Source organism: Oncorhynchus masou, chromosome 28, assembly GCF_036934945.1.
Source record: "Oncorhynchus masou masou isolate Uvic2021 chromosome 28, UVic_Omas_1.1, whole genome shotgun sequence".
In the NCBI taxonomy this organism is placed as follows: Eukaryota; Metazoa; Chordata; class Actinopteri; order Salmoniformes; family Salmonidae; genus Oncorhynchus; species Oncorhynchus masou.
In genome coordinates this window covers 74,982,579-75,007,925 of record NC_088239.1, presented here as the reverse complement: position 1 = coordinate 75,007,925, position 25,347 = coordinate 74,982,579, and the positions used below count along the sequence as shown (strand labels likewise).

The window sequence follows — 25,347 nt, the reverse complement described above, 5'->3', positions numbered from 1 at the left end:
AATTAATTGCTTCATGGGAACGGGAAGGTAACAAGAAACACAATTTTCCTTGCATTTTATGAAAGTAGCTAGCTATATGTTGTTGCATGGTCATTGTTAGTAAAATCCTGTCAACATTTGGGATAGGGAGGGTATCTATCTAACTGGTGAGTTATAATGAACTTGTAACCAGATCTGGCATTGAACACAAAATAAGTGCACGCACTGCACATAGGTAGTGCAAAAAGCAATTCTAATTATTATTTACATAAAATAATGCAAAGTAGTAAAATGACATGAAAATTATTATGCATACATTTGTTGACGGGGCATAACTAAAAAATATATAGCAGAGATCATCCAACACTGGAAAGGTGATATGCTCGTGAAGTTTACAGTGTGAGTACAATCAGAAATAGCATTTCAGTCCATCTATGATGTGTGACTTCAAGAAAATAAACTTCGAGTATTTTTTTTACATATGTAATTGGAGCATATGAATAAGCCACATAGTCATTTGAGTAGTTTTTACTAAATGTTGTATGTTTCCCCATCGGACTATTTTTCTTGTGGCACACAGGTCTAGCTTTTGGATTCTTCCAACATGTCGAGCTCGTACCGAAGCAGGTGAGGTGTACATTTGATTTATGAATGGACAGTGGGCCATAATAACAAATTCGAGGAAATGTCATGTACGTTTTGTGTTTTTTGGCAATCTCCTGTGGTGCGTTCTCTGAAGCTAATTGTTCGTGTATTATGTGGTAGACTCCAAAAGCTCTGTAGGCTCACTTTAGCCAACTGGTTAGCTAACGTTAGCAAGCTAGATAGCTAACGTTAGCCCGTTGTTTCGACGAAATGGGAAGACATCTGGTATCAATATCGATGGAAGTGCTCGCTTCTGTATTGTACTACATTGCAGACAATATTACCCCCCATACCCTACTGGAATGAAATAATTGTTTCGTATCTAGCTAACTATTTACTGAATGGGGATAAGATTTTTTTTGTTGCTCTAGCGTAGACACAACTATCATGTTTGTCTATTTCAGTGGCTGTAACTATTAATAGTTAGAATTCAATTTAAACTGAAGGAACCCTAAAGGGCCATTTATTTCGAGGTTTTCAATGAACTAGGTAGTGGCGAACGTTAAACTGTTGAGGAAGGACTGGGCTAAGAGAATGCAGAACTTGTACTACCTAATTCCTCAAATGCAATTATGCAACTTAGGTTACTAACATACCCACATTCTCCACTGATCAAGTTATCACGACAAACTGAGACCACTTTAGACTAGAGACAGTCAAACCTGTGTGTCGTATTTGACTTAATGACAGTCAAACCTGTGTGTTGTATTCAACTTAATGGCAGCTATTGATAATCCACAAGACAAGGAGAAATACAGAATAGCCTAATCAAGGTACAATGTTGGTATGTTGCATTACATTTGACCTATAAAATGCAAATGCTGACAGGACATCCCTTTCAACCCTTGTAAGACAGGGGCAGTTCAAGCAGGACACACTAATTTACTTGATTTGAATCTATTTAGGGGCCTGCAATTTGTGAATAAATAAAACTGTTCATATGCCTATTATGGTCACCTATTTTCTGTGATGGCTGAAATGTTGTCAAACTTTGGCTATTCATTATTAAAGCTTCCCTTGTTTTTAGGCTACTATTCACTTTTGGACTTTCTTGTTCCAGGAAAATAATGGAATCAATGTTATGATAATAGATCCAATGTTATGAAGGGTAGCCCACTTTAGGGTTTAATTGTAACAGCAAAGCAATTTGACCTAGTATTGAAGTTAGTGATCTGAGGTCAGGACTGGTGTCTCGTGAGGGCTGTTGCTTGATGATGAACAAATTAACGGTATTTCCCTTTGAATAGCGCCCAGCAACTTTGCTGATTGTCTGCAGTTTTGGAGGGAGCCATGACAAACAGGATGTAGCCGTCCAGGAAAAAGATAAATAGCTATTATAGGAGAAAGGCATACTAGATTGATATCATAACTCTTGCTTTGGTTCTCTTCAGTAGGTTAGAACAAAATCAGAACATCACAGATATAGCTAACTCTCTGATGTTGTATAGCCAACCCTGTCAGTTCTGCATGCATCTCTTTCTAAAAGCTAACACTGAGCGTTCAGCTTTAGCCAGAGCCCTGCTGTATAGCCTAAGCCTTTAATACTTTTGGGATAAATCACAACAATCAATCAACCCCAATCTATTTTGATTTCCTCTGGGAGAATCAATGCTTATTTTCCTTTTAGTGATAATGTAGCCTAACCACCACACCAATGGGTACTGTGATTTGGCTCGATTGTCAGCTGATCATGACAGGAGGACAGACAGCCCGCATTGATCATGAGTTCACATAGGTATCACTGTACCCATGCAGTCCAGCTGTCAGGAGGATGTTTGCACGTATAAACTAGTGGCGGTACTGTATATTTAATGAGTAATTCAAGTGTTACAAACCATTAAAGGGGCATTCTGCCAAAGTCCCTCCATTTAATATGCTTTTTTGTACCATAAGAACAGTTGGAGCAGGCTGTGTTGGTAAATCTGCATTTCAAAGACTGTTACCTGAGCAGCTGTCTGAGGTGGAAGTTGGACAAATCAATTATGTTGTACTGGGGGTTTATGGCTATTGGAACCAAGTTAGTGGGGAGGGGCAATTGGTCAGAACCTCCTCCTTTTCTAGCCACATTAATGGCCACATGAACGACTCCCCAGGGAATGTATAAGGTAAACACATGAAACTGTGCAGCCCTGTGTAGATTGCATCTATCCTTCTTCTCATAGATAAATAATCATGAGTCTACCCACCTATAACACCCTCTCCTGTTTTCGGTCTGCTACATGTGCATAATCTGAATGAGGAATTATGGGACTGTGTCCCTCCTTATTCTTCATGGGAGGCATTAAGCCATGTCTGTATATTTTAAGATTTACATGAATGCAGCACACAGTAAGCTTCTTACACCACATCCTATATTGATGTTATTTTTCCCTTTCTTGTACAATTAAAGGATCCAGGAATTCAAGGTGGCCTTGAGTGAAGAGAAGCTGGACTTGAATGCACTCCGGGAACTTTGCTTCAGCGGTGAGAAAAAACGTTGCTTTCATTTCTAGAATGTAATTTTTTCATGTGTTTTTACTTAGTAAGTTATTATGTCTCCTTATTTCACTTTATCTTGTCCTGTATTCATCTTTTTTTGTCATTCCTCCTTCTCTCCTCCACCCTCCTATCTCTCTCTCAGGTATCCCATTTGAAGGAGGCATCCGTGCACTTTGCTGGAAAGTGAGTTGCTCCACCCCTTTTAATAGACATCTACAGTATGTAGTATTAGTTTCAGCCTGTTTTTCTAATCTTATCTGTGAGTGATTGGGATTCTTATTTTGGGTGACTTGCTTCCATGTTTCCAGGTCCTTCTAAACTACCTACCTCTGGACCAGACGATGTGGGACTCCTTTCTCAAAAAGCAGAGGTAAAATGTCTCCAGTACTGATGGATATCAATTATTTATCAACAAGAGGAGATGTATTGAAATGGTCAGAATAAGAAATGTGTGCACTTGCAAGACCGGTTTGAAATAAGGCTGTGCGATAAAACTCATATTTCTATTTTTTTTTCAAACTTATGGAGGATTCTCTATATACAGTGTTCGGGCCCCTTCCCTTTTTCCACATTTTGTTACGTTACAGCCTTATTCTTAAATGGATTAAATAAATACAAATCCTCACCAGTCTACACAATATACCCCATAATGACAAAGCGAAAATCCTTTTTTTAAATAAAAAATAAAAAACAACAGAAATACCTTATTTACAAGTGTTCATACTCTTTGCTATGAGACTTGAAATTGAGCTCAGGTGCATCCTGTTTCCATTGATCATCCTTGAGATGTTTTTACAACTTTGATTTGGAAAAGGCACACACCTGTCTATATAAGGTCCCACAGTTGACCGTGCGTGTTAGAGCAAAAACCAAGCCATGAGGTCGAAGGAAATGTCCGGAGATCTCTGAGACAGGATTGTATCCAGGCACAGATCTGGGTAAGGGTACCAAGAAGGTCCCTAAGAACACAGCATTAAAGCGAACTGAGTAATCGGGGGAGAAGGGTCTTGGTCAGGGAGATGACCAAGAACTCGATGGTCACCCTGACAGAGCATCAGAGTTCCTCTGTGAAGATGGGAGAACCTTCCAGAAAGACAACCATTTCTGCAGCACTCCACCAATTAGGCCTTTATGGTAGAGTGGCAAGACGGAATCACTCCTCAGTAAAAGGTAAACCAAGATTGAACTCTTTGGCCTGAATGCAAAGTGTCACGTCTGGAGGAAACTTGGCACCATCCCTACGGTGAAGCATGGGGGTGGCAGTATCATGCTGTCTGGATGTTTTTCAGCGGCAGGGACTGGGAGACTAGTCGGGATTGAGGGAAAGATGAATGGAGCAAAGTACAGAGAGATCCTTGATGAAAACCTGATCCAGAGCACTCAGGACCTCAAACTGGGGTCAAAGGTTCACCACCCAACAGGACAACAACCCTAAGCACACTGCCAAGACAATGTAGGAGTGGCTTTGGGACACGTCTCTGAATGTCCTTGAGTAGCCCAGAGCCAGAGCCCGGACTTGAACCCGATCGAACATCTCTGGAGAGACCAGAAAATACTTGTACAGCAACACTCCCCATCCAACCTGACAGAGCTTGAGAGGATCTGCAGAGAAGAATGGGACAAACTCCCCAAATACAGGTGTGCCAAGCTTTTGGTGTCGAACAAATCAAATAAAATGTTATTGGTCACATATACATGGTTAGCAGATGTTAATGCGAGTGTAGCGAAATGCTTGTGCTTCTAGTTCCGACCGTGCAGTAATATCTCACAAGTAATCTAACGATTTCATAACAACTACCTCGTACACACAAGTGTAAAGGAATGAATAAGAATATCTACATATATGGATGAGAGATGGCCGTGCGGCATAGGCAAGGTGCTGTAGATGGTATAGAGTACAATATATACATATGAGATGAGTAATGTAGGGTATGTAAACATTATATAAAGTGACTCGTGATACATTTATTACATCCATTTTTTTATTATTAAAGTGGCTAGAGATTTGAGTAAGTATGTTGGCAGCAGCCACTCAATGTTAGTGATGGCTGTTTAACAGACTGATGGCCTTGAGATAGAAGCTGTTTTTCAGTCTCTCGGTCCCAGCTTTGATGCATCTGTACTGACCTCGCCTTCTGAATGATAGCGGGGTGAACAGGCAGTGGCTCGGGTGGTTGTTGTCCTTGATTATCTTTTTGGCCTTCCTGTGACATTGGGTGGTGTAGGTGTCCTGGAGGGCAGGTTGTTGAACCCCAGTGATTCTTTGTGCAGACCGCACTACCCTCTGGAGAGCCTTACGGTTGTGGGCGGTGCAGTTGCCGTACCAGGCGGTGATACAGCCCGACAGGATGCGCTCGATTGTGCACTGGTAAAAGTTTTGTGTTTTCGCTGACAAGCCAGATTTCTTTAGCCTCCTGAGGTTGAAGAGGCGCTGTTGCGCCTTCTTCACCACACTGTGTGTGGGTGGACCATTTCAATTTGTCCGTGATGTGTATGCCGAGGAACTTAACTTTCCACCTTCTTTACTACTGTCCCGTCGATGTGGATAGGGTGCTGCTCCTCTGCTGTTTCCTGAAGTCCACGATCATCTCCTTTGTTTTGTTGACACTGATTGTGAGGTTATTTTCCTGACACCACACTCTGAGGGCCCTCACCTCCGTCCTATAGGCCTTCTCGTTGTTGGTAATCAAGCCTACCACTGTTGTGTTGTCTGCAAACTTGATGATTGAGTTGGAGGTGTGTATGGCCACACAGTCATGGGTGAACAGGGAGTACAGGGGAGGGCTGAGAACGCACCCTTGTGGGGCCCCAGTGTTCAGGATCAGCGGGGTGAAGATGATGTGGGGGCGGCCCGAAAAAAGTCCAGGATCCAGTTGCACCGGGCGGGGTTGAGACCCAGGGTCTCGAGCTTCATGATGAGTTTGGAGGGTACCCAAGAAGACTTGAGGCTGTAATCGCTGGCATAGGTGCTTCAACAAAGTAAATGGGTCTGAATACTTATGTAAATGTCATATTTCTGTTTTTTTATTTGTTATAAATTTGCAACAATACTAAAAAAAGGTGTTTGCTTTGTCATCATGGTATCGTGTGTAGATTTGAGGGGGAAACAATTTAGTCCATTTTAGAATAAGGCTGTAATGTAACAAAGTGGAAAAAGTCAAGGGGTCTGAATATTTTCTGAATGTATCTCAATTAACTTTTTTTCTCATAAGCTTTGTTGTACAATTTAAGGTCAAATACAAGTTGCCAATTCCTTGTAATTGTCGGTCAAATTGAACTCCTGAAATGAAACAATTAGGATTAGCTGACCTCTGATAGTCCCTGACTCTTGCGTTAATCCATGGGTGTCGAGATACAATAGAATACTGTATTTAATTTTGTGCCCACAGGGAGGGTTATTCCCAGTTCCTGAAGGAGATGATTATCCAGCCCGGCATCGCTAAGGCCAACCTGGGCCTCTCCAGAGAGGACGTGACCATGGAGGACCACGTGAGTTCCTCCTCTCCCTCCTTCTTTACCCCCCCCCCCCAAAATAGACCAATTTCCTACTCTGATACACACCGCTGGGTTGTCTCGGCTAATACGCAGGAACTTTCACAGAATTTTCCCATACATTTAATTTTAATTCCGTCTTTCTAACTTCTAACAATCTCTCAGCCTCTCAACCCCAGCCCAGAGAGCAAGTGGAACAACTACTTCAGAGACAACGAGGTGCTGCTGCAGATTGATAAAGATGTCAGGTAGGTAGCTTGGCAACAAGCTAGGCACTTCTTTAGCTGACTGTGAAGTGAATATCTCCTTGTATTATAAGTAACTCATCCTCCAGAGCTGAGGCGAGCATTAATGAATAGTCTATTAATGTATTCCAGTAGCCTGTCATGGAATACCATCTCTAAATAGACAGAAGGTCAGCAGCAGTGGCTTTCTCTCATCAAAGGATGTCTTCTATTCCACAAAGGAACAAAGAGGATTATAACTATTAAGTGCTAACTAACTAATGTATTTCTGTAATGGCAGGCGTCTGTACCCAGACATGGCCTTCTTCCAGTGGCCCACAGACTACCCATGCCAGCTGATCCTGGACCCCCAGAATGACTATGAGACCCTCAGATGCCGTGTGGAACAGACCACCCTCAAGGCCCAGACCGTGGACCGCAACCGCAGCGGGGTCACCAACGTGAGTCTGACCAACAGAGAGAGAGAGTGTGTGTATGTGTCCGTTTCATTTGGCAGGTAGCCTAGCAGTTGAGCATTGGGCCACTAACCAAAAGGCTACTGGTTCTAATCACCGAGCCGACGAGGTCAAATATCTGTCGACGTGCCCTTAAGCAAGGCACTTTACCCTAATAGCTCTGGTAAGTCACTCTGGAAAAAGAGCGTCAGCTAAATGACTCAAAAGCAAAATGTGACGAGGAATACCTGTGTAAGAATGCTGTTCATCGACGACAGCTCAGCTTTCAACACCATTGTGCCCTCTGAGCTCATCACTAAACTCAGGGCCCTGTGTCTGAAACCCGCCCTGTGCAACGGTATCCTAGATTTCCTTACGGGCCGACCCCAGGTGGTGAAGGTAAGCAACAACACCTCTGCTCCACTGATCCTCAACACACCGGTTCCCTCCTGTACTCCCTTTTCACCCATGACTGCGTGACCACAAACGCATCAAGTTTGCTGATGACACAACGGCGTTAGACCTGATTGCCAACAACGACGAGACAGCCTACAGGGAAGAGGGGATTGCCCTGGCAGAGTGTTGCCAGGAAAATAACCTCCCTCACAGTCAACAAAACGAAGGAGCTGATCCTGGACTACAAGAGACAACAGAGAGAGCACGCCCCCATCCACATCGACACGCCCCCATCCACATCGACGGTGCCCCAGTGGAGAGGGTCAAAAGCTTCAAGTTCCTCGGTGTGCACATCACTGAGGACCTGAAATGGTCAGATCACACCGACAGTGAAGAAATTCGGCTTTGCTCCTAAGACCTTCAGGAATTTCTACAGATGCACAATTGAGAGCATCCTGTCAGGCTGTATCACCACCTGGTAGAGCAATTGCAACGTCCGCAACCGCAGGGCTCTCCAGAGGCTGGTGCAGTCAGCCCAACGTGTAACCTGGTGCACACTGCCTGCTCTCCAGGACATCATCAGCACCTGGTGTCACAGGAAGGCCAAAAAGATAATCTAAGGACCTCAGCCATCCGAGCCACAGCCTACCCTGCATCTTAGGGACTGCTGCCCTATGTACATAGTCACTGAACACTGGTCACTTTAATCATGTTTACATACTATTTATACAGTATATCTACTGCTATTCAAAATATTTGATCATTTAAAAAAATATATTATTGTGCTTGTTTGCATTGATTAATAGGAACTAGGAACATACGCATTACACTGCAACTGACATAACACCTGCTAAACTGTATATGCATCCAAGAATATTTGATTTGTCAATGTTTCACTCCCATAGGCGGCAGGGTGACCTTGTTTAGGTAACAATAGGGAAAACACTATTCAGTTGGCAGTAGTGCTGACTCTACTACCCTGTGTTATGTTCATTCCCCCACCCTACTCTTCTGCTTTAAGCAATGCGGTCACGATGCACAAGCTGTGGTGAGTATGAAAGGTCTCGGCAAGTTTGGCAAGGGGGATACTACAAAGCAGGATCAATGAGTTGTCCAGCTAACTTGCCTAAATATTCTGAAATATTCTAACTAAAAAAAAAAAACATTTTTAGAAAGTTGAGTTTGAAATGGGCATGGTGTAATTAACTCAAACAACACAAAACACATCTAAGTTTAGCTTTCTTAATGAATTAGAAAATCAATAGTTATTTCTGGTTGTTTATTGAAGTTGATTCTGCTTTGTAATATACCCCTCCGATATTGGCTTGATAACCCTATTTGACTTATGGGTGTATTCGGCTTGTGTCCATTTCCATTCTATAACAATTAACTAGAATTTGAATTCCAATCTTTGTGGATTCCCCTTGCCAATGCGTTTCTTCCATGGCGAGAGCTGTCATGCTGCTTTGATAACTGTTGCTTGTGGATAAGCAATATGGTAGAAATGTTGTCCATATTGCTCATACCCATCTAATCTGTTCAGATCTACACAAGTGCCTGCCTCGGGGGGTTGTGGTTGTTTTTGGACTGGGCCTAACCCCCCCTCTCTCTCTCTTACCCATTCCCCTCTCTACACACCCTTTCCCTTCTTTACCTCCCCCCTCTTCAGGTGAGCTCCCCGGGCAAGGCCCTCAACCTGTACCCTTCCAACGAGTACGAGGTGCTGCCCAATGGCTGTGAGGCCCACTGGGAGGTGGTGGAGCGCATCCTGTTCATCTACGCTAAGCTCAACCCAGGCATCGCCTATGTGCAGGGCATGAACGAGGTGGTGGGACCCCTCTACTACACCTTCGCTACTGACCCCAACGACAAGTGGAGAGGTGGGTGGAGGTTTCTTGGGAGAAGAGCAGAAGACGCCTCTGTAGTGTAGATGGACTAATAAAGTACTATTCTGCTGTATTAATGGCAAATATCAGCTCTATTTGCTGCTACTTCTCTCTGATAGTCCCATTGCAAATCAAATTTATTTATATAGCCCTTTGTACATCAGCTGATATCTCAAAGTGCTGTACAGAAACTTTGCTGTCCCCAGTCAAGTGGACTGGGGACAGCAAGGAGTCATCATGTCAGGTAGTCCTGAGGCATGGTCCTAGGGCTCAGGTCCTCCAAGAGAGAAAGAGAGAATTGGAGAGAGCATACTTAAATTCACACAGGACACCGGATAGGACAGGAGAAGTACTCCAGATATAACAAACTGACCCTAGTTCCCCGACACATAAACTACTGCAGCAGAAATACTGGAGGCTGAGACAGGAGGGGTCAGGAGACACTGTGGTCCCATCCGATGACACCCCCAGACAGGGCCAAACAGGAAGGATATAACCCCACCACTTTGCCAAAACGCAGCCCCCACACCACTAGAGGGATATTTTCAACCACCAACTTACAATCCTGAGACAAGGCTGAGTATAGCCCACAAAGATCTCCGCCACGGCGCAACCCAAGGGGGGGCGCCAACCCAGACAGGAAGATCACATCAGTGACTCAACCCACTCAAGTGACGCACCCCTCCTAGAGACGGTATGAAAGAGCCCTAGTAAGCCAGTGACTCAGCCCCTGTATTAGGGTTAGAGGCAGAGAATCCCAGTGGAAAGAGGGGAACCGGCCAGGCAGAGACAGCAAGGGTGGTTCGTTGCTCCAGAGCCTTTCCGTTCACCTTCACACTCCTGGGCCAGACTACACTCAATCATATGACCCACTGAAGAGATGAGTCTTCAGTAAAGACTTAAAAGTTGAGACCGAGTTTGCGTCTCTCACATGGGTAGGCAGACCATTCCATAAAAATTGAGCTCTATAGGAGAAAGCCCTGCCTCCAGCTGTTTGCTTAGAAATTCTAGGGACAATTAGGAGGCCGCTGCGTCTTGTGACCGTAGCGTACGTGTAGGTATGTACGGCAGGACCAAATCAGAGAGATAGGTAGGAGCAAGCCCATGTAATGCTTTGTAGGTTAGCAGTAAAACCTTGAAATCAGCCCTTGCCTTGACAGGAAGCCAGTGTAGGGAGGCTAGCACTGGAGTAATATGATCAAATTACTTGGTTCTAGTCAGGATTCTAGCAGCCGTATTTAGCACTAACTGAAGTTTATTTAGTGCTTTATCCGGGTAGCAGGAAAGTAGAGCATTGCAGTAGTCTAACCTAGAAGTGACAAAAGCATGGATTAATTTTTCTGCATCATTTCTGGACAGAAAGTTTCTGATTTTTGCAATGTTACGTAGATGGAAAAAAGCTGTCCTTGAAACAGTCTTGATATGTTCTTCAAAAGAGAGATCAGGGTCCAGAGTAACGCTGAGATACTTCAGTTTTATTTGAGACGACTGTACAACCATTAAGATTAATTGTCAGATTCAACAGAAGATCTCTTTGTTTCTTGTGACCTAGAACAAGCATCTCTTTTTTGTCTGAGTTTAAAAGTAGAAAGTTTGCAGCCATCCACTTCCTTATGTCTGAAACACATGCTTCTAGCAAGGGCAATTTTTTGGGCTTCACCATGTTTCATTGAAATGTACAGCTGTGTCTCATCCACATAGCAGTGACAGTTAACATTATGTTTTCGAAAGACATCCCCAAGAGGTAAAATATATAGTGAAAACAATAGTGGTCCTAAAATGGAACCTTGAGGAACACCGAAATGTACAGTTGATTTGTCAGAGGACAAACCATTCACAGAGACAAACTGATATCTTTCCGACAGATAAGATCTAAACCAGGCCAGAACTTGTCTGTATAGACCAATATGGGTTTCCATACTCTCCAAAAGAATGTGTTGATCGATGGTATCAAAAGCAGCACTAAGGTCTAGGAGCACAAGGACAGATGCAGAGCCCCGGTATGATGCCATTAAAAGGTAATTGACCACCTTCACAAGTGCAGTCTCAGTGCTATGATGGGGTCTAAAACCAGACTGAAGCATTTCGTATACGTTGTTTGTCTTCAGGAAGGCAGTGAGTTGCTGCGCAACAGCCTTTTCTAAAATCTTTTGTGAGGAATGGAAGATTCGATATAGGCCGATCATTTTTTTATATTTTCTGGGTCAAGGTTTGGCTTTTTCAAGAGAGGCTTTATTTCTGCCACTTTTAGTGAGTTTGGTACACATCCGGTGGATAGTGAGCCGTTTATTATGTTCAACATAGGAGGGCCAAGCACAGAAAGCAGCTCTTTCAGTAGTTTAGTTGGAATAGGGTCCCGTATGCAGCTTGAAGGTTTAGAGGCCATGATTATTTTCATCATTGTGTCAAGAGATATAGTACTAAAACACTTGAGTGTCTCTCTTGATCCTAGGTCCTGGCAGAGTTGTGCAGACTCAGGACAACGTAGCTTTGAAGGAATACGCAGATTTACAGAGGAGTCCGTAATTTGCTTTCTAATAATCATGATCTTTTCCTCAAAGAAGTTTGTGAATTTATTACTGCTGAAGTGAAAGCCATCCTCTCTTGGGAATGCTGCTTTTTAGTTAGCTTTGCGACAGTATCAACAAGGAATTTCGGATTGTTCTTATTTTCCTCAATTAAGTTGGAAAAATAGGATGATCGAGCAGCAGTAAGGGCTCTTCGATACTGCACGGTACTGTCTTTCCAAGCTAGTCGGAAGACTTCCAGTTTGGTGTGGTGCCATTTCCGTTCCAATTTTCTGGAAGCTTGCTTCAGAGCTCGGGTATTTTCTGTATACCAGGGAGCTAGTTTCTTATGAGAAATGTTTTTAGTTTTTTGGGGTGCAACTGCATCTAGGGTATTGTGCAAGGTTAAATTGAGTTCCTCAGTTAGGTGGTTAACTGATTTTTGTCCTCTGGCATCCTTGGGTAGACAGCAAGTCTGGAAGGACATCAAGGAATCTTTGTGTTGTCTGTGAATTTATAGCACGACTTTTGATGTTCCTTGGTTGGGGTCTGAGCAGATTATTTGTTGCAATTGCAAACGTAATAAAATGGTGGTCCGATAGTCCAGGATTATGAGGAAAAACATTAAGATCCACAACATTTATTCAATGGGACAAAACTAGGTCCAGAGTATGACTGTGACAGTGAGTAGGTCCAGAGACATGTTGGACAAAACCCACTGAGTCGACGATGGTTCCGAAAGCCTTTTGAAGTGGGTCTGTGGACTTTTTCCATGTGAATATTAAAGTCACCAAAGATTTGAATATTATCTGCCATGACTACAAGGTCCGATAGGAATTCAGGGAACTCAATGAGGAACGCTGTATATGGCCCAGGAGGTCTGTAAACAGTAGCTATAAAAAGTGATTGAGTAGGCTGCATAGATTTCATGACTAGAAGCTCAAAAGACGAAAACTTATTTTTTATTTATTTTGTAAATTGAAATTTGCTATCGTAAATGTTAGCAACACCTCTGCCTTTGCGGGATGCACGAGGGATATGGTCACTAGTGTAGCCAGGAGGTGAGGCCTCACTTAACACAGTAAATTCATCAGGCTTAAGCCATGTTTCAGTCAGGCCAATCACATCAAGATTATGATCAGTGATTAGTTCATTGACTATAATTGCCTTTGGTATCATGATCTCTTTCAATTATGACAGGAATGGAGGAGGTCTTTATCCTAGTGAGAATGCTAAGGCAAACACCGCCATGTTTAGTTTTGCCCTACCTAGGTCGAGGCACAGACACGGTCTCAATGGGGATTGCACTAGTCTGCATCAGAGTGCTAATGTTCTGTGATGGAATGGGTGTTCTGTGATGGAATGGGTGTTCTGTGATGGAATGGATCAAGCTAACTGATTCAGGACTGCCAGCTAGAGGACAAATGAGGGACCCCCCCCCCTTCTTCCCGATCACTTCTAATTCTCAGATATTTATTGCTTGACCTCTATTTAGAAGTATTTTATCGTCTGTCATATATAGACAGACAGACACAATTGAAACTAGTTAGGGCACGATTGACTGATTGATTGACTGGTTTACTAATTGACCGTCCAACCAATCAGAGCACGCTGAGGCGGACACCTTCTTTTGTTTCACCAACCTGATGTCGGAGAACCGGGACATGTTCATCAAGAGTCTGGACGACTCACAGTGCGGCATCACCTACAAGATGGAGAGCGTCTATTCCATGCTCAAGGAGAAGGACATGGAGCTCTACATTAAACTGGTGAGCGAGGGACTCCTGGGCCCAGTCCCAAAGCCATCCCTATGCCCTTTTCCTGGGCCCTTGTTGACTCGTCTTCACGGCTCTGAAAGGATACAAGTTCATATGGGTATAGGGGGGGGGTTACACATTTGATCTGTTTACCTATTAATTTTCCCCATGCACCCCCTAATCAAAACCAACACTTCATTTGATGAATTCATTTAGTGGGATAATGTTATGATGTGTTTAGTTATTAGGCTAGTTCAATATTTCAACCCCCTAACTCCCTTCTCTTTAACAGCAGGAGCAGAACATCAAGCCTCAGTACTTCACCTTCCGCTGGCTGACCCTGCTGCTGTCTCAGGAGTTCCTCCTGCCCGACGTCATCCGCATCTGGGACACGCTCTTTTCCGACCAGGACCGCTTCAACTTCCTCATCCTGGTCTGCTGCGCCATGCTTGTGTGAGTTCCCGTCTGTCCTCCCTAGCCACGAACCATAGCCCTCTGGCCTGGAGCACCCCTACCCACAGATTGACCCCAGCCCCAATTCCCCAAGTCTGTTGAATTGAACATGGACAAGAATGCAATGCAATTCTGGTATTCACTTGAATTTGGATGGAATTGGATAGGATTTGGATGGAATTGGATAGGATTTGGGTGGAATTGGATAGGAATTGGATAGGATTTGGGTGGAATTGGATAGGATTTGGGTGGAATTGGATAGGATTTGGGTGGATTTGGGTGGAATTGGATACTAGTAAGATACGTGTCTGCATCTTACCATATGATGTGCATTGTTTGTTATTTCTGTTCTGATTAGCATGCCTGTCCTGTGTGGTTTCAGACTGATTCGAGATCAGTTGCTGGCAGGCGACTTCACGATCAACATGAGACTGCTGCAGGTAAGACCATCTGAAAGGATCTTTTCAAATACAGTGTGGCCAATGTAGGTAATGTTTTAGGCGACTAAGGTGGTTTTACTTGACGTTTTAGCTGATTGTCTCTGGTCTTCTTCAGGACTACCCCATCTCAGATGTCCACACCATCCTGGCCAAGGCCAAGCAGCTTCAGGACGGGTCATAGCCACCCCTACCTCCCTTCGCCCTTCCTTGGTTGGGGAGGGGAGGATGCAACATTAAACTGATAACCCTGGGCACAACAAAGGAGGGAGAGGAAGACACCTGGCGCCAGGTTTGGTACAAGGTTGGTCGGAGAAACCAAACTCAGTACTTAGGCTTGTCATCTCACTCTCACGGCCTGACAGTTTTTCCACTGGGAGGGTGTGTGGCCTCAAGCTATTTATTTTTTTGCACTGAAAACTTGGAAAAAAAGTGTACAAATCTGCATATATGAAGCAGAGAAACCACAGTAACGATTACAACAGAAGCATCATTATAAAGTCTGCCAGGGCTAATATCACACTCCCAGGTTTTTTTTAGGGTGTTTCTTTTTAGTGGGTTGGGAATAAAAAAAAAAAAAATTTACTGTCAAAGTGAAGTTTTTTATTTTTATCATTAAGATGAAATATAATACTACCTTGTAAAGACTAACCACAACAGCAAAAAAAATGTTGCCACAGGGTTTGCTTTAAAGTATAGATTGTTATGACATTGGGCCTCAACGCAAGCATCCTCTCTCTCTGTTTTCATGACCGTGCTCAGATATTTACTCTACGCACATGAGCTACACGTCTGGACAGTTTATAGCTGGTTATAACCTGATTCCGTGTCTATGGAGTCACCAATATTAATGTATGTTTGCTGTCAAACCAATGGGATGTGAAACTTGTTTTATAATTTTTTTGGTGTGTCATGTAGCAGAAGCTCTTATCTAGAGCGACTTACAGGTGCAATTAGGGGTAAGTGCCTTGCTCAAGGGCACATCGGCAGATTGATCACCTAGTCGGCTTCTGATTTCGAACCAGCGACCTTTCGGTTACTGTCCTAAAGCTCTTAACCACTAGGCTACTTGCTGTCCGACCCACTAACCTAACTGAAATTGATACATTGATGACGATGATAAGGTTGCTTTTGATGTGAGGGCATTACTAAGCAAACAAATCAATCCAATTAAATTGGACATTCATTTTTTAATAATATATTTTGACCTATCTCTGGTCGCATTGAGTGGCCAGAATAAACCAGAATACATTAAACATGAATGACGTCTTGTAAATGAAGCATAACACATTTTGCTCTGCATACTGTAAGATTATTACAGAGAACAAATGATTGATAATAGTAGCTGAATATTAATCATGGATAAATGACTGACATTGAAAGGCTATGATGATAACATTTATGTATTCACATAATGGAGTTGGCAGATAAGAGTTGAAAAATTACGGAGTTGATTACTTAAAATCACTATGATTGAATGTTTATTTTATTTTATTTTTAAACGCTAACACTTAACACAAAGCTAAGACACCCTTGAAATGTATTTACCTTTTCAAACAGTAGGACCTTCATAATAATGTGATACTTTAAAGTACACAGAAAATGACTTGCTTTGTTTTCATCAATATTGTGAGAATGATAAAACAGTTACCTTTTTACTATTTGCATTTCAGTTTTATTAGCATTCCCTAGAAATTCCAAGTATCACCATCCCTTTCAGTGGCAAGATGGTATCAGTCTACATTCTAACACTATTTCAGTGCCAAGATGGTATCAGTCTATATTCTTTTCTTTTTACATCTTTTTCTCCCCAATTCCGTGGTCTCCAATTGTCTCATAGCTGCAAGTCCCGTACAGTCTCGGGAGAGGCGAAGGTCGAGAGCCGTGCGTCCTCCGAAACACAACCCAACCAACTGCTTCTTGACACAATGCCCACTTAACCCAGAAGCCATCCACACCAATGTGTCGGAGGAAACACTGTACACCTGGTGACTGTGCACTGCGCCCGGACCGCCAAAGGAGGCGCTAGTGCGCGATGGGACAAGGACATCCCTGGCGGCCCAACCTTCCCCTAACCCGGATGACGCTGGGCCAATTGTGCACCACCCCATGGGTCTCCCAGGCCGCGGCCGGCTGCGACAGAGCCTGGACTCAAACCCAGAATCTCTAGTGGCACAGCTACTGTTGCACTGTGATGCAGTGTCTTAGACCACTGCACCACTCAGGAGGCTTCAGTCTACATTCTAACACTATTTCAGTAACAAGATGGTATTAGTCTACATTCTAACACTATTTCAGTAACAAGATGGTATTAGTCTACATTCTAACACTATTTCAGTAACAAGATGGTATTAGTTTACATTCTAACACTATTTCAGTAACAAGATGGTATTAGTCTACATTCTAACACTATTTCAGTAACAAGATGGTATTAGTTTACATTCTAACACTATTTCAGTAACAAGATGGTATCTTCCTACTGAAAAATTGCCTAGACAGGAATTGGTACAAATTGACAGTCTGTGACTAGCGATGGTTCAATGTGGCTTTATTGTACTAAAGTGAGGTAGTAAGAAATACTGTGCTGAGTATTTTGACACTGAATTAAATGGGAACACTCCTAGTTCAAACAGCTTGGCTTGGTTGATCAGTGTGTCTATAATCATGTCTTGACCTTAAAGGCCCAGTGCAGTCAAAAACTTGATTTCCCTGTGTTTTATATATATTTCCACACCGAGGTTGGATTCATACTGACATTGTGAAAATTATGATAATGCCCTTTTAGTGTAAGAGCTGTTTGAAAATAATTCCTGAAATTTCAGCTTGTTTTGGTGGGAGGGAGTTTTGGCCTTCCATGGTGACGTCACCATGTGGTGAATTGGTTAATAAAGATTTCCAAACCTCTGCCAATAACAGCTAGTTTTCAGTTCCCCCTCCCTAGTCAGAACACTCCCTGGCAGTCTTAGCCAAGTTCTTGATTGAGAAATTGCTCTTTGCTAAGAAGCTATTTTTTTTCTTTTTGACCATTTTAATTTAAAACAATCACAGTAAGGTACTTAATTGTTACCTAGAAATTATTTGATACTGGTGTGGGGGGAATAAAACAGCTGCATTGAACCTTTTAATGAATGTATATAAACGGTGACAAATCCCCATTGAAGGTTCAGTAATGACAAAGACGGAAAGTCTTGTCTCTCTGTGATTCACAAACGTTTGTTGTCAATGATGAATGGTTTATGGTTCTCTAACATTTTCTCCTTCTTGCTCTATCACTATTTTTTTCCTTTACTTTTTTTCCATTTTTCCATGGCTCTTGCCTTTCTCCCACTTCTTCCTCCCCTCCTTGCCCTGTGATTTTGAGGGCTTGTCCAGGATAGGGCTAGCAGCAAGACAGTAGGCCCCGTGCCACCGTCCGCCTGCCAACCGCCATGCACTGCCATTCTCCCTCTTATCATATCGCTCTGTTTCTCATCCAGCAGACATTCAATTTGTGGACCACAAACTATCTGTTTTACAGCTATATTGAGACTTTTAGAAAGCAGCTCACTGCCTCTGGTCTCATCTCTGCCAACCGTTTGACGGTAGACAGCAAATCCTATGTGGCAAAAAGCTACTATAATTGTGGACTTGAGAATAACAGGGCTAGATAGGGAGAATGCATACTCATCATGAAATATAAGAATATATTTTGTAATCCTGCATGTCGATGGCTTTTTCTGTAACATTTATCCTCTGTTGAATTTAACATGGCTGAACAGTCTTTTGTCGTTGTCTGTTTGTTTATTCGCACCACATTGTCCTTGGTGTCAGATGAATGTTTGTCATGCCACTGCTACACAGGGCAACAATGTAAATTGTCCAGCGTGTTGTGCTCTGATTTGACATATCCTCCATTGTCTTAAAAATCCTTAACGTCTTTGACTATGTGGAAGGACAACATTGCATTGTTGCCAGTGGCGATTATATAAATCTGTATAGTGATTACATCAGGAATTTGACAATGCTATGTGTAGCCATATTCTTCTCTAAGGGTTCTTCTTTGTGTATTTTCAGGCCCTTTAATAAATGCCAAGTGTGCAACAAGTACAGTTTTTATTTTACACCCTTTCCCTGTGTTGCTTTCCCTCATTTCTCCCATTCTTCTCTCTCCCTCTTTCTGTCCATCTCTCTCCCTTCTGTCCAACTCTCTCTTTTCACTCTCACATTCTCCACCCCCTCAGTGCTGTGGTTTAATGTAGAACACAGAGCCCCAGCATTGTGGGGTTATTAGTAACACATGGGGGTGTTTCCTCCATCCATATTGGTTTTGTAAGGTGAGGTCACCAATGGCTCTGCATCTGAAAAGGGAGCGGAGCACGCTGGCAGAAGAAACATGTGGGGGCGTGAAGCAGTGTAAGAGGGGAGAGAATGGGACACAGGCTCTTCGCTGCAGAGCTCTGAAGTCTGTAGACTAGGCCAGGAAGAAAAACAATATTTCGAAAAGTATTAAAATATTTACGAGGTTTATATCGGCTACACCCACCACAAAGATGGTGTCGTTGTTTAGCAGACAAGTGGATTAAGTAAAGCAGAACAATAGTAGTCCCACCATTTTCAAAGTTGATTTTGATTTGCTTTTGCAAAATAAAATAAAGGCGTGAACTTGGTCCATCTGGTTTTTGGTAATGGGCATCATAGTGAATTTGTAGACGACTGACAGGTCAGAGAAAGTTCAGCTTCTCTCTAAAATCCTTTACATGAGAGACGTGCTACTAGTCAAACGGTTTCCAGTGGATAACTGTAGAAACAGTATTTTTGTTTACAGTCATGGTGATTCTGATTACTTGACTGACTGGGGACAATATGGTTGCTCCTCTCATCCAACAACCATATTTATCACAGTGCATTGTGGGTAGTTGGTGACCGTGGTGAGTACAGCATGGGGTTGTAGCATGTGTCCACTTGCATGGCACAGCAATGTTTCTGATACAAACTGCTTCCTCTCACCCCTTCTGTTTAATAGCTTATGAAATAGGAGAGAAAGAGAGGTGTCATGTTTAGGTCAAGTTTAGATCAATTGTCTGTGCTTTAAGGGCTCTAAACCAAGGGAGACTTAATCCCAACTGCATCTTCCCTGGTGAACTTAAGTGATTGGCTGAGTTCCAAAGCTTCTAAATCACTTCCTTTCAATGTAATGTCTCCTCCCTCTCCTTAAAGGAAAATTCCACCCCAAAACTATCTTTTGGTATTTGTTTCATTAGTCCATTTTTGAGAAAGTTCCAAAAATGTTTTGCATGTCAGCAATCAAGTTTTCAAGATGTATAACTTTCAATATACAGAAATACAGCTGGTATGATTAAAAAAATGCATCACACCGGCTGTATTTTAAATTATATATTTTGAAAACTTGATTGCTGACATGCAAAACGTGTTAGCGCCTTGCCCTAGCTCCGACCTCGTGTTCACAGAGCTGAAAGGACTAAACCATGAATTACAATTTAATTCACTCAACTCAGGTCATAAATTGACCTCAAAACCCTAGTAGGGAGTGCTCTACAAATCTGTAAAGGTGTAGCAGTACTTTTGTTGATGCTTTTTTTTCACTCATCTCATGTGCCTGAACAACAAATGCAAGAAAGAATGACTTGTCTTTTTTGGGGGGGGGGGGTTGTGGGGGGTTTTTGGATCCCCATTCGCTTTTGCAGAGGCAGCAGCTATTCATCCTGGGTCCACAAAAAAACATGACAAGTAACAAAACACTAGACAAGGACAGTCACACAAGGGTGGGATGGTGAGAAAGCGGGTCAGAATGAATGTCTTGCAGATAAATAACTTTTCTCCTAATTTATATATTTGTGTGGCGGAAAACACCAGTCTTTGGTTATTAACATCAAACTTTACTCTCTCTTTCTAATGGTTATCTTATTGCTACTATTTAACATTTGTATTGCTACCATGTTAAATATTAACCATGGGCAGCATTGGTGTAAGGGATGTTGTAAACTGAAGTAGCTTTTTCGAGCTGGGATATGAAGCGTCCGCATCTGATAAGTTATTTTTCATGTGTACTCTGCTCTATGTATTTTCATCTTGAAACAGTTTAACTCTTTATGAACCGTGTGTGTTTGTTCGTATGCTGCGTGTGTATGCGTGTCTGTCTGTATGACACTCTTGTTTTTTTGCATGACTACATTTTTGTATGGGTATATACAGTATCTTAGTATTGGAGTTCTATACTGGTGTTTACAGTGTTTGCAACTGAACAATAAATATTTCAACGATGGTTTCAATTAAATAATTGTGAGATTCTGTCAATTGTATCGGACATTTTCACTATTGATGTTCTGCTTTTGACCTAAAGTATTACTTTAATTTAATTTAATCACGGCTACATTTGTAATGATGATTCAAATACTTAGGCTATTTTGTATAATTATCTGAACCTTGATGATTGGACTATGATTGAATGATTGGTAAAAATATACAATGACTTCCAGAATTTAGAAATCCTGCCACATAGTGGTACAGCATCACTGGTTAGCAGCTTGTTTCCATGGAAACCCCTCCCTTACTTGCACCATAGACCACTTGGTGCCCATGATTTTTTTTCCTCTGTAAGCGATGATAGGTTGTTGTCAACGTTTTATACTAGGCCCATGTTGAATTTGTCAATCTTACAAAATACCAGTCTTATGTTTGACTTGGGAAAGCCGAAATTGTAGCGGGTTATGAGGAGTCTTGTCGCATCTGCCAGACCAGGCATCACGGGAATATTCTGTATATTCTACCTGTCTCTCACACGAGCTAAACACCAAGAGCTTTAAAGAGAGGAATATAACTATTTATAATTTCCGTAAAATAAATGTCAGTTATTTGACAATCATAGGGTCAGTGTGTGGCTCAGTATTGTATTTGACTAAATAGCCTACATTTAATCTACGATACATTTGCACACCAGTCTAGCCTATCATATGATGTCACGAAGGCCCCATACTAGGCTATGTGATCACATTTGTTTTTAATGCCGGCTTTGAGCTTTTGGTGACAGCTACACTAGACTACAGCAGGCACCCAATATAGATTATATTCATGTCTGTAATGTAGCTATTTCAGATTGAGGTCAAATCTGCCCTGGCTGGCTGCGCACGCAGAATTCAGCGCGAGTGGGTCGTGAGGTTTGTCCGTATTCCCTCTGTTCTTCATCTCATCGACAACCAGCTGGCGGGGAGAGCGACTGATTATTCTGCCCGCCCGGGACTACACCAAGGAACAACACTGGGACAATTTTGAGAATTAATGATTTTATGCTTGCTTCGGGGCTCAGAAATGACAATCCGCTCCGGCGCAGGGTATGCTGCGAAATTGAGGTAAAGCCCAAGACACAGGCATCCCAGCCTCGTCAATAACAGCTCGTGGGTACCGAAGCATTCCAATTTCATTGGCTAACATCGTGCGTTGTGGATGCCAGTGATTTTTCGTTTACTTGTACATGTCGTTTATTTGTACATGTCCACCTTTCTCGTTCTGTATTTAAATGCGTCTGCTTGGCTAAGACAGGACTCGCTTCTCACCATGCTATTTATGGGGTTAGTATTTTTTTCTCAACGGAACAGCCAACACCTCAGAGGCATATGAAGGAGGGATATGACAACGATTCCACACATCCCGAAGGAGTCTGCTCAGAGAAGAATATGAAAAAGCAAGACATTGGAGAGACCATCCATTTTGTGTCAGGAGAATATTTTGATGAAGGAGACACTGGGATAATTATAGAAACGGGAGCCTCTGGATATACATATATCGACATGGGGAGCACCCAGCTCTGAAAATACATGTTGGGCTTATTAATTGTATGATTATAATGACTATAGGCTAATGGTTGGAACATATCCAAAACAAAATCATAAAAATGTGATGGCATCTTGTCGGGAAAAATGCAATAGGAAAAGATGACCCAGAAATCGGAATCGCCCTGTCATCCATCTGTGCCTTCAGCATCATGTTATGAGGTGGAGTGGCTGCGAGAGAATATCAATTGAATTGTACATGGATATCGCTGATTTCTAGCCCTATGCCGTTTTTTAAATTCATATTTCATAATGTAACTGACTTTTACATATTTATTTCAAGGCCAACATTGAATTATTGTGTCTATCGGGATCGTATCCATTCCACTTGGTCTCCAAGTGTCAAATTAAATTCATCTAATTGAGAATTTAAAGGGCGCAACCTCGATATAATCAAGAGTTATTTTTCGAACCAAGCAAACATCCCGTTTCACACAGATAGGGGGGAAGGTACCAGTAACAGAAAAGTCGCTGGTTCGAATCCCCGAGGCGACTAGGTGAAACATCTGTCGATGTGCCCTTGAGCAAGGCACGTAACCTTAATTGGTCCTGTAAGTGGCTCTAAATAACAGCGTCAGATACATTACTAAACTGTAAATATAGATACTGCATATAACTGATTTGAATATATGGCCTATCCATGCATGAAGAGAAGGTCGTTTGTTTTTTATTCTAATATTGACCCACTGTGATCTATTTTTCTATTTTTCTCAATGTTATTTGTCCATGCTCCGCCACAAATTTCTGGATAAAAAATCGGACTGCGGGTTTATCACCCTGAATAGAAACCATATGTGGCCCACTTGATTTGAAACAAGTGTCTTTTCCATTACTGAGGATATTTTTCTTACTCGGCCATTAGTCTAACTTTCAAGTGCGATAAGCTTTTTTAATGCTTGCAGTCTGATTTTTAGTGAGTGCCATCAACAGAGGTGGAATTGATGACACATCTGTACACCGCTGTTGTATTCCGAGGATATTGCACTGTACAAGCCACGAGCACTAGGCTATTACAGTCACGGGGAATTCGACACGTTTCAAGTGCGCTGTCAGTGGGTTTTTGGCTGTTTCGCTCGAAATGTGGAGAGTTTTATTGTAGGAGTGCCTCACGACGCGTCGAGATTTGCCAGGAAAAGAAAAGGAAGGGGATATGAATCCAAGAAGAAGATGATGATGATGATGCTGGATACACAGGTAACAAAATACTTATAGTTTGCTTTGTTATTTTTGACAAAGGTGAAGTAATTCGTTTTTTTTTCATCTGTTGCTCTAGTTGAAGTTCTAGGCTACCCGGACAGACATTTAAAGAGACAAAGCCTGATCGCTATATATAAGCCCAATTTATTTACTTTCTCACGGTAAATGCAAAAACAGCATTCAGAATAAAAACTAAGATAAACAACCTGCTAGGACGCAGTTGCTAGAATGGTTTGGAATGAATTACCATAATAATGCACTATTCAAATAACTTCCCCAGGCAGGGGATCATCATTGTATGGTCTTTACAAAAGAGATTAGGGCCTGGCACAAGGCCATGTCTTTTGTACATCTGTCATGGCATGCAGAACGAGGGCAGTGCGGGGGACATGGGATGGTGTAGTGCACAGCACTGCCCACCCTCCTTCCTCAACATGATGGGTCAGAAAAGCGTGTTATAAAATAGCCTAGAGTACTGTGTATGTGAGAGAGAGAATGTGTGTGTTCCCCAATACTAAATCCTGAAAAACATTTCATCCTGAGATGCTCTAAAATGTTGATGTGGCGTTTTTCTGTGCTTTAGCAGAAATCATCCTGTAAATGGCAGTCACACTATGTTAACAAAGCCAATGAGGGAGGTTATGAGGGTATTAAGGAAGTTATCCTCCACCACATTTCCTCTACACTAAAAAATACAAATAAAATAGAATGTTTTGTCACATACACCGGATATATGCACTTTTACAGCCATAGTAGTATGACGCCCCAGGAACAAATTAGGGTCAAGTGCCTTTCTCAAGGTCACATCGACAGACTTTTCACCTTGTATTTGAACAAGCAACCTTTCGGTTACTGGCCCAATGCTCTAACCGCTATTTAACTAGGCAAGTCAGTTAAGAACAAATTCTTATTTACAATGATGGCCTACACTGGCCAAACCCGGACAATACTGGGCCAATTGTGTCCAGCCCTATGGGACTCCAAATCACGTCCGGTTGTGATACAGCCTGGAATCAAATCAGGGTCTGTAGTGACACCTCTAGCACTGAGATACAGTGCCTTAGACCGGTGTACCACTCGGAAGCCCGTGATATGATGGAATGTCACAAAACATTTACAAGAAGAAATCAATCCAAAGGCAACAGGTGTAGGAGACGAGGAGAGGAAGTCACCGAAGCGCATTAGACCCAACCTCATCATCCTCTCACACTCCATCCATGTCATATGACTTGTTGGCCACAGAGTAATACTGTTCCATTTCACCTCCTAAGGCATTCAAAATCCATTGAGATTCCGGCCCTGGAGGCTCCATTTGTTGCACGTGTTTTGGGAAGGTCCGAAGGGGTGAGCACTGGGGGGCCGTGGGGGGGGGGGCGTCGTTGGTTTGTTTGTTGGCCCGACTCTGGGGGTTGCAGAAGGAGTAGGTGGTTGTGCTGTTCCCTTGGGCCTTGCCTCTACTGCAGAGTTCTCCAACTCCAGGCCTGGAGCGGCACTACCACACCAGTTCCACGAGTTTGGTGATATGAAACTATTTACATGGACCGATGATGTAGTTGCACTACCAACCTATGTAATTACTTTATTATTAAGTAAATACAAGGTTTTGGTCCATAAT

General features: G+C 42.5%; 2 protein-coding genes across 4 annotated transcripts in view; both read left to right on the top strand.

Annotated features, from left to right (window-relative positions):
* The first annotated feature begins 8 nt into the window (after positions 1-8).
* On the top strand, positions 9-20,971 carry LOC135518281 (TBC1 domain family member 13-like). Of its 3 annotated transcripts, none has more exons than XM_064943340.1 (14): positions 9-27; positions 560-606; positions 3,014-3,087; positions 3,245-3,285; positions 3,411-3,472; positions 6,492-6,591; positions 6,760-6,842; positions 7,120-7,279; positions 8,691-8,717; positions 9,339-9,549; positions 13,668-13,831; positions 14,112-14,272; positions 14,631-14,712; positions 14,828-20,971. In XM_064943340.1, exons 2-14 carry the CDS (start codon positions 584-586, stop codon positions 14,891-14,893), a joined length of 1,254 nt encoding a protein of 417 aa, XP_064799412.1. In that variant the 5' UTR covers positions 9-27; positions 560-583; the 3' UTR covers positions 14,894-20,971. The 3 variants fall into 3 exon arrangements, with proteins under 3 accessions (XP_064799412.1, XP_064799413.1, XP_064799411.1); XM_064943341.1 differs by lacking the exon at positions 9-27 and adding an exon at positions 116-378 and having other exon boundaries at positions 14,115-14,272; XM_064943339.1 differs by lacking the exon at positions 9-27 and adding an exon at positions 118-378.
* Positions 20,972-21,895: 924 nt separating this feature from the next.
* LOC135518280 (ral guanine nucleotide dissociation stimulator-like) overlaps positions 21,896-25,347 on the top strand; it is an 87,841-nt gene continuing 84,389 nt past the window's right edge. The window contains exon 1 of the mRNA XM_064943338.1: positions 21,896-23,729. Within this exon, the coding sequence (XP_064799410.1) occupies positions 23,703-23,729 (27 nt within the window). The 5' untranslated portion in view covers positions 21,896-23,702. The remainder of the gene's footprint in view (positions 23,730-25,347) is intronic.